The following is an 18,082-nucleotide window of genomic DNA, read 5'->3' as shown; positions in this document are numbered from 1 at the left end:
CACCGGAAGTTAAAAAATGAACACTTCCGGGAGAATCGGAATGTCGGAATTAAAGGACAATACTATTAATTATTATTTTTAAAGTAACTTGTAAAACGAATTATATTTATTATATTTTTTATTATATTATATATAAAATGAATTATATTTATATCTCTTTCTTATGGCGACTTAAATTCGAGCACACTGGGACTTTTCAGCACGTCGTGTCCATGTTCCCTTCAATGCACAAAATTAAACGTCCTTTTTGGGAAACATTCTCTCAGCTCCACTCCACGCCTCATGCATGTTTTATTCATGATATAGTATTTGTTTTAGACATGCTACAAGTTACATGGAACATCATGTGGTTACATGAAGCAGAGCTTATTAAATCATACCCTTACATATTGACCAATATTTTATTAGCTTACATTTTGTCATTTCACTTCCTGGGTGGAAAAAATGGGACTCATGCAACATAAAACACCGCTTCTCTTAGCGATAGCACACTTCTGATATCTCCATGGCCAGTTCCAGAAGTTCTGCTGAGTCCTGGCAGGAGTTACACAAGTCCCAGTCCAGTCCCAGATTGCACTCCCAGCCTTCCCACCCCTGGTGGTCCCTCTGACTGGACTGAGTGGTATAGTCCAATGAAGGAAAGCAGAGGTCAAGAGCCCTCCTTGATGTATCCTGCAGCAGGAGCAGGAAGTCGTGGAAGCGGCAATAGAGACAGGCCAGTAGAAGTTCAGCACAGTCTTCTTGGGGATGGAGAAGTCACACATTAGCACACATACAGTAGTTGGGGTGGGGGGGTCCAAATGTCATTCCAGCATGTATAGTACCTCCTGTGACAGGTTGATGGGAGTCATCAGAGGAAAACACGCTGCTCCTGCTGGTCTTCAAACTGTCTGAACCTCCATCCCACCCTGTGTCTTGTTCCTCATGCCCAGAAGATTTCACAGGGCTTTCTTTTAAACAAGAGATAGGATAGCAATGACTGTGAAACATTACATCTATACGTCCTAGTTGTACTATATGTCCTTTGTCACGTTTTGAAAGCTTCATTTATTTTTTTTGCGTGAGTGGTTAGCGCACAGGCCACACAGCTAGGAGACCCGAGTTCGATTCCACCATCTCTGTGTGGAGTTTGCATGTTCCCCCCCTGTGCATGCGTGGGTTTTCTCCGGGTACTCCGGTTTCCTCCCACATTCCAAAAACATGCTAGGTTAATTAGCGACTCCAAATTGTCCATAGGTATGAATGTGAGTGTGAATGGTTGTTTGTCTATATGTGCCCTGTGATTGGCTGGCGACCAGTCCAGGGTGTACATCGCCTCTCACACGAAGACAGCTGGGATAGGTTCCAGCACCTCTGCGACCCACATGAGGATAAGCAGTAGAAAATGAAGTTCTTGTATGTTATAAAAAAAAGCATGCAGAGTCCCCATTTATGGCTCCGACCATAAAGGTAATTAGGCATATAACAATTGACATGCACTCAACTTAACTCTTTACATTTTAGGTGATATTCAGCAAAATCATAACCAAGGTGATAAAGACCTACCGTCATTCTGTGTTTTTTTTCCAATCTCAACAAAATGTGTCTCAGGAGCGGCTGAAGGAGAAGTTGTCATCTTCTGCAGAGTCACAATTGATTCCGATTAGTTTTCTTTGCGTTACGAATCATCCCACAGTATTATTTGAATATTACCTGTCTTTAGTAGATTATTAATATAGCCGACTGTGGGTTGAGCTCAAGTATTCCCACCAAGTACCAGCTCACTCCTCCTTTTTTCCATCAATGCTCACCAATCAGGAGACACATTGTATTGTAGTATCTGACATCATAGTACACAAGGGACACGAATGACAGCACTTAGCAGAAAAGAAGACAAATATTATATTTATAAACGATAAGCATGTGGAAATGCATGTATATAAAACATTGTTTTTTTTGTGGGTTTGAATCCCAATTATCTAGAAAGCACATTTGTGGATGATGGGCAAAATTCCAAAAAGAGTGAAATCTTCTTATCGCTACGCTAAAGGGGTGAAATGAGAGCATATTCAGTATACGGAACCCCAAACAACACACAAAGCCTGCACACAGTTATCATGATGGATTTATTCTTCATAGAGATGGTTTACAGTAAAGGTCAATCTATCGTTACTAGTCTTACATCATCATTTTGAGAAAATTCAAACCATGTTTGTGGGGGTGAAAAATACCAACACGTATAAAGACATTCTGTTTTTCAATCACCTGATAATGTCTTTACATACAAATATATGCAATCACGTCGGCAGTGAATATCGGGAATCATCTCTCTACAAATGTATAGATATATCTATATATATATCTATATATATATATATAATATGACAACTAAAATAAAAACCGACTAGTGTTTTTTTGTTGTTTTTTTTTTCCCCCAATCCTGAAGTGCTCGCTATCAGTGTTTCCTTTCCTTTGGCTTCTATGCTCCTCATGCTCCTTGTATTTATTAAACAAAATCAACCATGAAAAGACAGTTTCACATCCATGATATCACTCTACTGTACAGAATTAAAAACTTGATTATAAGAACAAAAAAAAATACTGATAAATATGGAAACAAAAAAAAACAAGAAGAGTGTATTTGGTTATGTAGATGAAGCAATTGCTTTTGGACTTTTTTTTTTTTTTGGAATACGTCGTGTCATTGCTGTGAAGAAGATCTTGGGCCTTGTGGTCAAAGCGAGGGCACGCGGTCTAGACGAAGCCTCTCTGGACTGCCGTTGTCTCTGTCGCGGTTTATCTCGGGGCTGTGCCCGTGCTCGTCTGTGCTCTCGGATTCATAGGGGTAATTTTCACAAATCTCTTCGTCCTCCTGTTCCTCTTTGATGCTGGTTTGAAAAAAAAAAAAAAAAGCAGAAAGGCAAACTGCGTCACATATCTACTCACTGATGATTCAATTAAGGCGTGGGGAAGCTTACTAAGCTTGCGGAGGTGACTGTGTCGCGCTGCTGTCGCTTTGGTATCCGGAGCCATTGGCGAGGGCGCCGTTCAGCTGCTCTTGAAGGACGTGGGGCAGGGAATGTAACGGAATGCTGCCTATGGCACCGGGGTGGTAGAGGGAGTTGCAGTCTAGACTTCCAACCTGCAAGAAAACAACAGAATTAACACAAATGGTGTGAATAGTTCCATGTTTTCCTTTATCTAAAGTATGGTAGGAGTGTGGGAGCCATTGCAAAAACAAAAACCTCAAGTCAAGACAACATTTAGGAGCATAAAGTCATAATATTAGGACAAAAAATAGTTTAAAGTTTATTTATTAAAGACTATCAATGTAATTTCTTTATCAGTTGTAATATTATGAGAACCAAAACAAAGAATAAAGTTGCCATTTTAGGATTGGTTAAAATTTTATATTATGATAAAGTAAAAATCTCATGAAAATAAAAATACATAATATTAAGACAAAAATGTGAAATATTTGTGGAAAAATAACAAATAATGGAATTTAAAAATTTACATAATTTGCAAATTATAGTTAGGGATGTCCGATAATTATGGGCACTGATATACTTATTGGCCCGATGTCAGCATAAAAATGTGATTTCGGGTGATATCCCTTTAATGAAAATCAACTATTTATTAGCAAACAGAGTAACAAAAGGGCCTTAAAATTTACCAGCTCAAAAGCTAGCTAGAAATTGTTTTTCAGGTTAATATTCCACATACCATTGTTACTCACGATGTCTTATAAAATGTGCTAAAACATTACACAGAAATGCAATTAAATTAAAATGCAATAGGTGGATAACCAAAGACAAGACACTACCAACGAATAATGCAGAATAACCAACAACTCTTTGCGCTCTAAACATGTAACTTATTAGTCATTTCCAACATCAGTGCAACAAAGCACGCTGGGGAAACAAACAATTGATAAATAATAATAATAATAATTCTTATTATTATTATTATTTAGAGTAGTTAGAGTTGGAAAGTTAGGGCATAGAAAACCTGTTTAAATAATAATATAATAATTATTATTATTAATAATAATATTTTTTTTTATTGATGAACAAGGAAATTTATTTTATCCTCTATTTTTAGGAAACTGCCTCAGTTTTTGTACAAATTTGTTGATTGACCCTGAACTGAAAACGGAGCACCCAAAACAAAGCACCTTACTTCCTGCTGACTCAGCATCCATGCTAAATAACCCGTCATGGGGCCAAAACAAGAAGGTGGAAAACACTATTGAATTTAGTCTTGCATCAACTACAACTTTGATCCACTCTTCATTTATGATTATTTTACATTGTTTACTGCATGAAAAAAACATAATTGTGTTTTTTGTTCATACAGTATTTTTGATTACTATTTTGAATTTTTTTTTTAAAATTGGATCTACATTATTTCCTATGGGAGAAATAGCTTGGGTTTTGTACATTTCAGTTATCATATGACAACAACAGAAGGCACGGGTTTTTTAAAAATGTATGAATTTATAATGATTGCTGTTTCATGGCTATTATTATTTTGTAATAATGCATAATTAAGCATCTTCTTGGCCTAAATTCAAGCATAAAAATGGTCAAATGAACAAAAATCCAAATACAGGGCATTGAAAAGGGGAATACGAGGTGTAAAACAGTACCTGTGCCTTTAAGACGCGAGACATTGTGCTAGCAGTACAGAAGGGTGGAGAGTGTCTATAGTATATATACGTATCGCCCGTATCGAGTACGTCAACATAGCCCTCTGTCATCTATTGGTACAATCCAGTCACACATTTCCCCCTACCTGAGACACAGATCCGGTTAAACCCTGTCTGTTTTTCAGGAGAGATCTGTAATTACAAAAGACACCAAAAAAGACCGACTTTAGGGCTCGGGAGCGGGAAATGACTGTCAGGCTGTAGACGCCAAAGCTCCAAAAACCATTCAAGTGAAACATCAGGTCTGAGATTGTGTGGCGTCAACAAGGCATTAGCTAACTCACCCATTACCAGCAGCCTTCTGGGGCCGTCTTCTGTGGAACTCAATCTCGTCCACCGTCCACACGGCTCCCTTCACATTCTCCAGGCGGACAAAGCACTTATGGAGGCTCAGGTTGTGTCTGACAGCGTTCTGGACAATAAAAAACATCATATTCACACATGGACATGAAATATAACTGCTAAGAAATACTGTACCTTCCATGTCGCTGCGTTGCGTCGGAAATAGGCAAAGTTTCTTGTGAACCAGTTGTAGATTTCATTTAAAGTCAGCTGATTGCGAGGTGATTCGTATATTGCCTGAAAGTTATGGGAAAAAAAAACCCAATATAATAACAAACATTGAGAATTCTTGCAGTGTAGCATAGGATGAAACTTTGCTTTTACCTGTCGTATGAGAGACGCATACGTAAATGGTGGTCTTACTTCTGCGCTCAGGTAAAACTCCTTATTATCGACAATATCTGCCGCAAAACAATACAAACAAACACTTAACGTGCAACCTAATGGGATGTTCAGATTCAAAGTGGCTTTGAAATGCTCTCGTTATGGTTTTCTGCTTTGTTTACATGTCAGGACCTCGGAGAGCTACAAAAACTAGTGTAAGCCTGCAGATATGCTATTCACCTTGGCTGACGGAGCGACTGTACCGCCTACGTACAGGGGTCCCGGTGAAGACGCCATTCGGAGTTAGGACTGAGGGGGACTCGGAAAGTGGCGTCAGGGGTGTGGATGGCGCCGTGGCGGTCTGCGACACACTCATAGGGGGTCCTTTGGGCAGCGTGGTCTGGGAGAAGGACACATTAGGCACCAGATTCGCCTGAGAAACGTAAAAAAAAACAAAATGTAAAATCAGGAATATACCCAAGTACAAAAATATGGAAGTGCTGAGAGAAAGAAACTTACGGGCTGAGCTGCAGGTTTGGGCTCAGATGACTTCAGGTGAGCCATCATTGCTTGGAGTCGCTCTTTGTCCTTTTTTAGCTGCATGGAGAGCAAAAAGGAAAAGTCTGTTTATTTAGACCAGGGTTCTCAAGCTCAATTTAACCGGGGGCCACTGGAGCTAGGGTCAGGTTTCCAAAATAAAAAAAAACGCATTTATTAAAAACAAAAAAATATACAAACTTTTTCAGTGCTTTGGTTCCGATTTTCTACAATAAAAGCTCTGATAAAACATTCCACTGTTCTCAAATATCTTAATTTTTATTTTTCTGCACAAAATAAGATGAAAAATAAATAAATCAAGAATAAAGAAAATCAATCAATCAGTAATAAATAAATATAATAACAATAATAAAACGGCAAATAATAAAAACTTAAGAAACCACATATAGTTGGTGGGTAGACAAATTATTTTTTTCAGATTAAAATGAACAAAGCATTATTAGAGCCCTGTAGACATGACAAAACACGACTATAGTCACATTTATACTCTTTTTATTTACAACATATTGCGCAACTGCAGGGTCTTGAGACACATGCTAACTCGCAAACTAGAGAGCTAGCGACCTAAACGGTAGCCTTCAAGTTATTTCCTTTCAACTTAAATAGCCAAAAACTTACCACTTCCGCATGGATAGGGAAGATAACTATTAACAGTTATTTAACCTTTAACATGAACATTAATCAAACGTAATATTTTTTTCTGGGTACATGATACCATACAGCATCCATATCAAAACTTGCGCGGGCCGCACTAACATTAAACTTTCATATCAAGGCGGGGGCCTCAAACTAGTGTCCTGCGGGCCACATTTGGCCCGTGGGCCGCATGTTTGAGACCACCTGATTTAGACCACACATACACGATTATGCTGTTCTGACAACCTTAACGTAAAATACATAATCAATAATAATTTACTTTAGTAGACTTATTTTGTCCTCTACGGACCTGAAAGGGTTAATAGAAACACTGGGTTAGTGTACTTAGTCTACAGATGCTACTTCTCGGTCCAGGCCTTGTGTGAAAACAACATACCTGACATTTCACCTCAGCTGACTTGTACTTACACTATAGTATATAAAAGACAGTGAACAACTAACTCGTCTACAGTAAGTTGACAATTTTAGACACACACAAAAAAACAACCCAACAACATGAAAACAAACCTGTAGTTCCAGCTGTTGAACAACTTGCATCTGCACACGACACTGCGCGGTGCTCTTGTCGTCAAGTGTATGCTCACTGTTCAAATGCCTGTGGACAAAACAAAACATTTATCTGTACGGCAAACAAACACTTTTTGATGCGGATCATGTTTATTTACAAAATGGAAGCAGATTGCAAAGTTCAATGTGGTAGAGATTATTTGCCTTCTTGCTCCCTTCACTTTATTGTCCTGCATATTTTGATTATCATTACCTTAGTACAGTGGAAACTCAGTTTGCATTCGCCCCGGTTAGCGTGTTCCTTGGTTAACACGTCTTGTCGTGTTATAAATACAGTGTGAATCCATATGTATTCTTCATGTATATAAATATATATGTGTAAATATCAGAAATGCCCGTCCTTGTTAGCATCCTATAGGTAGCAACAAAATGACAATCAGGGCCAGAAGTTACGTCACCCGTCTATGATGTCATCGGCAGTTGCGTCTGAAACATGTTAACACAAAACACAAAACAATTCTACATTCATACAAATACCGAATTAAAGTGCTCAATAAACATTTAAGGTTACTTTTACCTTCATTGAAGACTACTGTTCCCCAAGACACAATGTGGCGGTGGTTGATCTCACTGCCACTTGTGTCTTTGGTGACAGTCGTCAAGAATCACATTTTCACAAAAGGATAAATGTTCATTTATGCCTTTCATTCATCATTGACATGCATTTCTAATTGTTTTAGGCATTGAAAACTATAATTGTAAAACAATAAAAACTCGTTCCGCGTTAACAATATTGGCAACTGATTTCCTTTGGGGGCGGGCGAGTGGTTAGCGCGCAGACCTCACAGCTAGGAGACCAGGGTTCAATTCCACCCTCGCCCATCTCTGTGTGGAGTTTGCATGTTCTCCCCGTGCATGCGTGGGTTTTCTCCGGGTACTCCGGTTTCCTCCCACATTCCAAAAACATGCTAGGTTAATTGACACATAGGTGTCTATAGGTATGAATGTGAGTGTGAATGGTTGTTTGTCTATATGTGCCCTGTGATTGGCTGGCGACCAGTCCAGGGTGTACCCCGCTTCTCGCCCAAAGACAGCTGGGATAGGCTCCAGCACCCCTTACGACCCTCGTGAGGAAAAAGCGGTAGAAAATGAATGAATGAATGATTGATTTCCTTTGGGAAAAATTGATTCAGTTAAAGTCTGTTTCGGTTAGAGTCAGACCTGCTGGAAATAATGAATGCTGCTAACCAAGGTTCTACTGTATTAAGTAAGTAATTCAGTAATGACTTAAGTATCAATCCACATTTTATTATGTTATTATGACATCTGAAAATAAGACTTTTGTATCCACAGAAAGCGTACATTTTAGTTCAGTTCAGTAAAACTGATTCATAGGTGGATGTTTTAAAGAAAACTCTTTGTATGAATGCATTTGTGTCTCCTTTGAGAGCCACAATGCAGAAAATACATGCGACGGTATATCTTCTCAGACGCACATAAACATTAAATCAGCGTTGGCGGGAAAGACATTCCGCTACTCACTTGAGAAATGCCTGAAAGTCTCCAAAGACTGTCTCACAGCCGGGCCATTTGCACATGCCGTTCCCGTAGAGAGGATGGCTACTCTGTGTGTTTTCCTCCAGAGAGCCACTGAAAGAAATCACAGCATATGACCGGTGTCAGCTATGTATAACACTAGAAAGAAAAGCCCCCGTCGCAGAGCAGGATGTATACAGATTTTTGGTTCGGACAGGAAAGCACCTTTCCTTCCTCTTTAGGAGAGCGGGATAGCCGTTAGTCGCAGATTGGTGATTGGACGACTCTCTGGAGTCCCCACCCGTGGAAGCACTACTGTCATTCTCACAGCCTGAAAGAACACAGCACTCAGAGTCACAGTGTGGTACACATACTTCTCAGCAAAACACAAGATAGGCAACGTACTGGCAGCAGCACTGGTGGGGAGCACGGAGAGCAGGCCCTGCCTCTGCAGGTTGAGCAGATGTTGCTGCTGCACCTGAAGGAGCTGCTGCTGGATGGCGATCTGCTGGGCTGTGAGCTGGGACAAAATTGGCACAACAACTTGAATCTTACTTAAATAATGTTTCAAGATAATGTTTAATGGAGAAATATTGTGGGTTTTTTTCTGCCGCAATGTGGTTTCCAGTACTCCCATAAGTACTAATGTGGTCAGAGACGTTGTCTTAATTGTTTGCATACAAAGATCTCTTGTGGAAGACAGTCCCCCTGACGACATGCACATTTGGAAAGAAACTAACATTTCCTGCATCCAGACGCCCACACCTGCTGCCAAGTGCCTCTCGGAGTTATGAAGCACCGGTAAGTGCATGTTGACATTGCAGGTGGCTGATGGGATTTTTAGAAGTAGCAAAGCATCACCCAAAACCAACTTCCATTGCAGGGAAAAGGTTCACCACCAATTAATTGTTGTCTTGTATTTTATTTTATTTTTTCTGTAAATCAGGGGTCTCAAACACGCGGCCCGTGGGCCAAATGTGGCCCGCAGGACACTAGTTTGAGGCCCCACCTTGATATGAAAGTTTAATGTTAGTACGGCCCGCGCAAGTTTGATATGGATGCTGTATGGAATCATGTACCCAGAAAAAATCATTACGTTTGATTAATGTTCATGTTAAAGGTTAAATAACTGTTAATAGTTATCCTCCTTATCCGTGTGGAAGTGGTAAGTTTTTGGCTATTTAAGTTTAAATGAAATAACTTGGAGGCTACCGTTTAGGACGCTAGCTCTCTTGTTTGCGAGTTAGCATGTGTCTCAAGACCCTGCAGTTGCGCAATATGTTGTAAATAAAAAGAGTATAAATGTGACTATAGTCGTGTTTTGTCATGTCTACAGGGCTCTAATAATGCTTTGTTAATTAAAATCAGAAAATTTGTCTACCCACCAACTATATGTGGTTTCTTAAGTTTTTATTATTTGCCGTTTTTTTATTATTATATTTATTTATTACTGATTGTTTGATTTTCTTTATTCTTGATTTGTTTATTTATTTTTCATCTTATTTTGTGTAGAAAAATAAAAAGTAAGATATTTGAGAACAGTGGAATGTTTTATCAGAGCTTTTCTTGTAGAAAATCGGAACCAAAGCAAAGTTTATTCATTTTTCTGTTTTTAATAAATGTGTTGGTTTTTTTTGGAAAACCTGAGCTTTGAGTTTGACACCCCTGCTGTAAATGTTTGGTTTATTTTCCAAAAGTCTTTAAAATTATGAAATAGAAACACGTACAAACAGAGAAAAACTTGCCTAAGGTACCGTTAAAGAAAACTGTCTATACACATACACACATAATACAAATATCAGTGTGAAAGTAGTGGTGCAAACGTATATGCAAGATTACCTCCTGGCTAACTATCCCAGCATTCTTCTGTTGGAGCAGCTGCATATTTAGCTGTTCTTGTTGGTTCTTGAAAACCTCTTGGATTTGCTGCTGCAGACATGTTGAAGAAATAAGAGTTAAAGCAAACAGAAACGTTATGCTCAGCAAAGACAAAAGACCTAATCCGGACAGTACCTGGTGTAACATGAGTGCCTTCTGCTGCTGGAACAGGGCTTGGATCTGCTGAGGACTGAGGACCTGCTGCTGTGGCGTCTGCTGCAGCTGCTGAGGAGCCTCGGCTGGTGGAGTCATCATGGATGATGATGCTGGGACCTGATACAACCGTGACATTGTATTAGAAGAAAATCAAGGACATTATCAACATAACGTGGCACATTTACAGAGGAAATGTACGTTTTCATTCCAATGGGTGCTTTTGTGGACTTGTTAACACACTCACAAAAATACACAAAGGAAAAAGGGGTGTGGTGTCACTCGGTGTTGAAAACACTGACAGGAGAGAAAAACAAGATGAAACAGTTGTGTAAACATATTACGAATGTACTTGATAAGAATGTTCTTGTTGGTTGGATAGCGAGGAGCCACACGTGTGTGAACACGCTTTACAAACATGAAAAGGAACAACAAATAAAATATACGCTAGACAACATATTGTTAAAAGAAGAACTGCGCCTGCAAAATCTTGTTGATGATATAGTATCTTAGAATGAGGTAGTTGCTGCGAGTGACACAGATTGTCTATTTTAAGGGTCTTGCAATACTGCTGGACAAGCCTGTACAACTTTAATGTGGCAATGTTCACAGTTTTGCACACACTATGCTGCACACCATCATGGTCAGACAATGTTCATTTCAAAGCATAATGTCACAATACAGACTTGGTTTATGTTTAGGATACCATATACAGTATATTAATCACATGTGACGTTAGCTTCCATGTCTTTCTCTGGAAACAAATGTACATTTACAGCAGTCCATTATTGGTTTCAAAGTTCCGCTGTAAATTTGATTACTTAAACACAGACAGTGTCTCATAGAGAAGCCATACCGGTTTGTCTCTTTGAAAGACAAACATGTATTTGCTTTCCCCATCTGTCGTTTGTTTATTTGGACAACTCCTATTTTCCTCAAAACACCTCTAGGGAATGGATAATATTCAAAAGTAAAATAACATCACAAAATGTATGGGTTTTTTTTATTTGCATACAGCAGGGGTCTCAAACTCAATTTACTTGGGGGCCACTGGAGCTCGGGTCTGGGTGAGACTCAGGTTTTCCAAAAAAAAAACAAAAAACACATTTATTAAAAACTAAAATATTAAAAAAAACTTTGCCTTGGTTCCAATTTTCTACAAGAAAAGCTCTGATAAAACATTCCACTCTTCTCAAATATCTTATTTTGTGTAGAAAAATAAAAAGTAAGATGAAAAATAAATAAACAAATCAAGAATAAAGAAAATCAATCAATCAGTAATAAATACATAAATATAATAATAATAATAAAACGGCAAATAATAAAAACTTAAGAAACCACATATAGTTGGTGGGTAGACAAATGATTTTTTTCAGATTAAAATGAACAAAGCATTATTAGAGCCCTGTAGACATGACAAAACACGACTATAGTCACATTTATACTCTTTTTATTTACAACATATTGCGCAACTGCAGGGTCTTGAGACACATGCTAACTCGCAAACTAGAGAGCTAGCGACCTAAACGGGAGCCTTCAAGTTATTTCCTTTAAACTTAAATAGCCAAAAACTTACCACTTCCACACGGATAGGGAGGATAACTATTAACAGTTATTTAACCTTTAACATGAACATTAATCAAACGTAATAATTTTTTCTGGGTACATGATACCATACAGCATCCATATCAAACTTGCGCGGGCCGCACTAACATTAAACTTTCATATCAAGGCGGGGGCCTCAAACTAGTGTCCTGCGGGCCACATTTGGCCCGCGGGCCGTGTGTTTGAGACCCCTGGCATACAGTCTTATATCACGAATGTACTTCCAAGAAGTCGTGCTGTTGCATAAAATGATGTGCTGGGCCAGATTTGACGTGTGGTGAGGGGTTAGCATGTGTGAGCAAAGAATGCATCACGCATTAACGCCATACCATCAAAACACACTTCAATGCATAGAACGGTGTGCAGCTGATAATTATTCCAGTTCACGTCTTCTGTAAGAAAACCCTTTGCAGCCAATTCAACTCAAAATGCACCAAACAACAGCAGATGGCTCAAGGGAATTAGCACACCATCAAAATAACAACAACAACAGCAGCAACCACCACTGCCACAAAAACAACATCCTCTACTGAGCAGGCAGCAATTTACCAACCCCCACTCCCTGTCGAGCCTCACTGCTCCAGCAGTGTTTGCCGTAAACATAAACAAAGTAATCAAAATTGCACAGAGACTAAATAATGAATAAAAGCGGGCAGAGCCTGTTTACAAAAACAGAATGCAGGATTCATATTTTAATTAAGGTCTGAACCACAAACAAACATCCCTCTCTGAGGCAGAGTCTGTTTTGAATCGAGTAAACAAACTGACAGAGAATTTCACACAGGCTTTGGGCTAACAATAACAGACGACTGCCTCCGAGTTTGGCCTTTCTTATGCGATTCAATGTTGCGGAGGTGGCCACAAAAGCGATGAAAACAGGTCTACTCCACAGACACAGCCAGTTGCCCCCCCCACTGTTTTCTGTGGACACCGTCAACACAACAACAGCCTTTGCCTAATCCCTGTTACCATGGCAGCAAGCAAGTCCAAACATCTTGTGTTGTTGTTATTGTTGAGAGTCATTCCAGTGAGCAACAGAGTGTAAACACAGATCAGTTCCTGCAAGACTGGTCTTGTGAACTCCAATATGATTGACAGCAAAAAAAAAACTCCATTAATACGGATACACAACCTACAAAAAAGGAGCACCATCAACCCCCACAATATTAAATTACACAACTGGTTGATTGAAAATAGCTTTACAAATAAACAGGACAAACCTGATTATCTCCATTTCAAATTCCGTCTGGGAACAACAAACATTTTTAGAATGAATTGAGGCAACTGGACTCCTTCCCCATCATTCAAAAAGTTCAAAATTTTAAGTCTGGAGTCTGTCCATAGTGTCTCCGGTGGATGCGTCCCTTGTGGGTGTGGTCACTATAGTTCTGTTATGAATGATGGTCCTGTATAATAAGTATTTCCCCTGGGTGGTGGCAAAACAGCCATTGGAATGAGACAATCATTGGGGGAGAGATGAGAGGACACTGCTGTAAGCAGACATTAGGTGATGGTGCCAACCTCTTTTTAAGAGAGGGTTTGTCTAGTTTGATATAGATGGCTTCTTAAGCACCTCTTTTTAGCCAACTCCTTATCCAGAATTTCGAAACATTTGAAAAAAAAATGGCTTTCATGGCTGTCTTAGCCAAAAAGGTCTGTGACCCCTGCTATAGGGGCCAGACTCAGCAATTCATACAGAGTATGATATCCAAATATTTGATAGGGAGGATCGCTGGTTTGAAAAAAAGCTATTCATGTCAAACTAGAAAGGCCTTCACTAAACTAAGAGAATATTTTTTTAACTGCATACTTTCCCCTCTAAAAGGACGCTTCAGACGTGAAATTGTTATTTGAGCAAAGATGGTCGACCTCAAAGGTCTGTCAAGTAAGCTTAACAATGTGCAACCCATTAGTTACAAGAACAAAAGCCCTACCACTCAACATAACTTGAGTTCTACAGTATTAATCAGTACTGGGTAACATGATCAAAATTAGCCTCCGAGCAGTGAATGTTGTATTAAATACAACCAACGAGGAAAAACTGACCCTAGGTGACTCTGGGGGAGGAGTATGTCCACTCCTCAGTCGACTGTCATTGTCAGCATTTTTCCCGTTCTGTGTCCTAACAGCTGGAATGACGTGGCTCGTTGGTTCTGACCCAGACTCATGCATCTGGACTTCACTGACCTGCCAAGGAAACAAACACAGCTGGATGAAAAAGTTTGGTACATTAGGACAACACCATTCTCAACTTGTTGCAGTAGCCTCATCTAATCATCAGTCAGAAACTCAACCAGGATGCATTCGTGGTCTTACTAAAAAGTCAGATATTTTTCACTCTTTTCAAAAATGTGCATTTTCTCTCCTTGAGATGCTAAAAAATATTATACACCACTGTGCACACACAATTTCGGAGACAGGCTGTGCCTCCCTCCCAAATCCACATTTTAGAACTGAGAAGACTTCTATTTGGCGATGGAGAGCATGCTGGTGGATCACAAGCAAAATGCCTGGATTAGCCTTCCGTTATGTTTAATGTAACTTTCAGGAACAGATGGTGGATGTGGTGCATGCATTGTGTGCTGTGCCTCTGATGTGCAGTCCAGTGGGCCCTGCACATTTAAAGGCAATGAGATACGTTCATTTGATTGGTTAAGATTACACTCGGCTGTGTTAAACCCTATCACGCATTTTCTCATCCCTCTTAGCTACTTGCGCTGGTGGGAGGGACCTGGACGCGGGTGCGTCGCGCTGCGCTACTCACGACAATTGCAAAGTGCATTGGCAACACCCCGTTGGCGCGGCGGTTTACAAAAATAGCGCCCAATATGTTTATGTCTGGTCTGTGTTGGTGATAAAATATACCAGACGATACATCAAACTTTATATCAATGTCACATCAGCCAGCTGGATAAAAATATGAACAGTGCATTAATCAAGCTCATCCAATTGGGTCTGGCTTTCTGACCGGCGCATCTGTGTGGATGAGGTGCACCAGCGAGTTTGATTAAATCACATACAGTCCTGGCTCTTCGCTACAATTGTAAAGATATTAGGAAGAATTAATGCATTGTTACATATGTGACTAACACGCACGAATTTTGACAACAGAATACGCCCGTACACCTCAACGTTCTCTGGGCAAGCACACAGCCCCGAGCTCGGTGCAAAAGGGGGGGTTGAGCTTACCTATGTTCACACAGACGCTCAAAGGAATGGTGACCACTGTACTACTGTAAATGTAAAAAGTGCATAAACTAAAAATAATCCACAAAGTCAAAGCCCATGCTGTGTTTACTCATGCACGAGCATGGGCACACGACATATTCGTGTCATATGATTAATGCGATTGCTCCTCTCATCAGATGGTATAACCATCCCCTTGTACGGTAACAACACAATGAACCACAAAAATGCTACAAAGTGAAATCGCACAATAAGCCCAAATGCTGCAGAGTCGTGGCAGTGGACGCCAGTTGTGGGATAATCAAGGAGAAATACTCAATAATCAAGCCGAAGCCCAGCATGCTGGAATAGCTCGAGTCAGTTAGAATATTGCTGAATAATATCAAAATGAAGTGACATATTATAATGCTATGTGGATGCAATTCAATTTATACCTGAGGCAGGAAGTTCTTTGTGACCTTTGAAGCACAAGGGTGGAACTGATAGCAAACAAACTCCAAACAAACAGTAAAAGCTTTCAGTTTCAGGGTGTGTATTTCAAGTCAGTATTTTAGAGAGTGTATCAAGTGGCAAATACACGGATCATTGCAGGATGTGATTGCAACCTACTCAACACAACAAGATTTGTAGTTACATCCATTGCACAAAGTATAACTAAGTCTTGATGAGAATTAAGATGCTGTGTTTTTTTAGTCTTTCGAACTTTAATAACTTTAATAACACTAGGAAACCAGCACATCATGATTTTGTCCTTCTTTCACAAATTCTCCGTCATCCACAAACACCGCTTTGGGGTATGTGTGGGTAACATTAGCTTTTGAAACGATCAACCCACCAGGGGCCACAAAAGTAACATTTCAATAGGAATAAACAACCCGCTATTGACTAGTATCTGAAACCACCAATCTTTTAGAGAAATAAATGTAACCAGTTTAGCATGTTAAAAAAAACAAGTTAAAAACGGTCTCCTCTGGAACTGGGAGAGGAACATGCTTGGGTCTATTTGTTGAATAACTGAGTGCTGCCATGGCTACTGTAAACACAGGGGCCCTGGGTCTGTGTTTATGTGCAAACATATCTTCCTTCTGGAACAATTTACCATTAACCAGGTGGTGCGATAAACGGCCGTGTCAGGTAGTACAATGCACAAGGAGGCTTTTATGTGTACAGCTTGGGAGTGCTTGAGTCAAAAGCTAAGCAGCATAAACAAAAGTAAATAAAGTAGGCAAACAGATGATGTGTGCAGATGAAAAAGCTCAAGATGAAACAGGCTGCATTGCCCCGAGGAGATCTTCAAGGTTCAAAAAACGTATAAATCATACAAAGAAAACAGCCATTTAACTTACAGCATAATGAATATTAAACATAAAACATTGAGGAGTTCACTGGGATCACTCTTAAGTTATATTACAGATGCAGTTATACTTTTTGCACTTTAGAAAAGAGCATTTCCTGCATGATATGGATGTGTCTGAGCATTATTCATAATCCGGGTATTGCAAAAAAAAAGGCCAAAAAAGTGAAGTGATTCCTGAAAATGAAAGCCTATATCTAAGTCATATCCGGTTTTTGCAGGCGAGGTTTCCATTCTGCGTGCTTATGCTTTCAGGATCAGGGTTACTTCTAAAAACAAAAGAGCCGAGTTTCCTGTTGTCATGTCTGAAGATGTTTGGGGCGAGACTCAATGTTTGTCTTGTAATAATTGAAAATTCTGCAAATTATTATTGTGCATCAAACTGAAAACTATCCAATGCAATTTAATAAAACATATTAGATGCTAAAACAGTACAGATGTGTAGCATCTTAATAAAAGAATGATATTAAATGGTGCAATGCTAGCTTCAACTTTCTCATGTACATGTGATGGTGCTGCTTAGAATGGAGGCGTGATCTGCATTGCTTTGACAATCCATCAACCTTCGTGTCTGTGTTGAAGTCGAGTTAAAGGTCGTACGCAAAAAGGAAATTGAGTGAAAATTCAGGAAGTTTACCGACTTTGAGTACGGTCGTTCCACTCAAAGTGTGACAACCAAACGGCCATAATTCCACCATACATCACTCTGATAATATGATGTGTTATGTGTGCATTAATAGCTGTGCGATATGTTCCACGCAAAATGAATGGACTCGACATCGCTGAGAGCAGCCATTGCAGGTTTCTCCTAGTACCCGAACCCAAAAGCTATGCGTAACAAATGAGGAACTGTGAGTTAGCATGTTTGATGTCCGGAATAGCTTGTGTTATTTAAATGCTATATTGACCCAGTCTCTCTGACAAGTCACAATACAGACATGTGTTTTAAACATACAACCTTGTGGGTATCAGTAGCAATGGACAACAAAAGCTAGCCGCTAACTGAAAACAATCGTCTCTTTCTCCGTGTTACAAACGGGGATATTGCAATAAATAACATGTATAGGTCAGCATTAGTGTTGAGGTTTATTTGCGCGTAACTCAATTAACTTTAACTCACCGGGTTATGTACGCGTAGACAGTGTTGGGCTCGGGGTGGTGGCTGGCGAATGAAGCTCGGTGGGGCTTCGTTGGTAGCCGGGCTAGCCACAAGTTGCTAACAGAGGGTGTGGCTTCTGTAAAAGTAAACAATGGTGACGTCATGTCCACACGCGGGACCGTCCTCCATCGCC

At 39.7% G+C, this 18,082-nt stretch overlaps 2 protein-coding genes across 4 annotated transcripts; both read right to left on the bottom strand.

The window, feature by feature from the left end:
- Positions 1–477: 477 nt before the first annotated feature.
- LOC131104734 (myoD family inhibitor domain-containing protein 2-like) lies at positions 478–1,615 on the bottom strand. Its single transcript, XM_058052232.1, has 3 exons — positions 1,546–1,615; positions 825–950; positions 478–740 (listed from the first exon to the last, which is right to left on the bottom strand). The coding sequence occupies exons 1-3, from the start codon at positions 1,613–1,615 to the stop codon at positions 478–480; spliced, it is 459 nt and encodes a 152-aa protein (XP_057908215.1).
- A 1,026-nt stretch (positions 1,616–2,641) lies between these two features.
- LOC131104629 (forkhead box protein P1-B-like) lies at positions 2,642–18,025 on the bottom strand. 3 transcript variants are annotated; one of them, XM_058051994.1, is made up of 16 exons: positions 17,911–18,025; positions 14,297–14,437; positions 10,628–10,765; positions 10,454–10,543; positions 9,020–9,134; positions 8,840–8,945; positions 8,621–8,728; positions 7,079–7,166; positions 5,876–5,953; positions 5,597–5,789; positions 5,357–5,433; positions 5,168–5,269; positions 4,975–5,102; positions 4,777–4,822; positions 2,958–3,121; positions 2,642–2,867 (listed from the first exon to the last, which is right to left on the bottom strand). In XM_058051994.1, exons 2-16 carry the CDS (start codon positions 14,420–14,422, stop codon positions 2,714–2,716), a joined length of 1,713 nt encoding a protein of 570 aa, XP_057907977.1. In that variant the 5' UTR covers positions 14,423–14,437; positions 17,911–18,025; the 3' UTR covers positions 2,642–2,713. The 3 variants fall into 3 exon arrangements, with proteins under 3 accessions (XP_057907977.1, XP_057907978.1, XP_057907976.1); XM_058051995.1 differs by having other exon boundaries at positions 10,454–10,540; XM_058051993.1 differs by having other exon boundaries at positions 10,454–10,765.
- Between the last annotated feature and the right edge of the window lie 57 nt (positions 18,026–18,082).

Source organism: Doryrhamphus excisus, chromosome 16 (genome assembly GCF_030265055.1).
Source record: "Doryrhamphus excisus isolate RoL2022-K1 chromosome 16, RoL_Dexc_1.0, whole genome shotgun sequence".
In the NCBI taxonomy this organism is placed as follows: domain Eukaryota; kingdom Metazoa; phylum Chordata; class Actinopteri; order Syngnathiformes; family Syngnathidae; genus Doryrhamphus; species Doryrhamphus excisus.
This window is presented reverse-complemented; position numbering and strand designations above follow the sequence as displayed.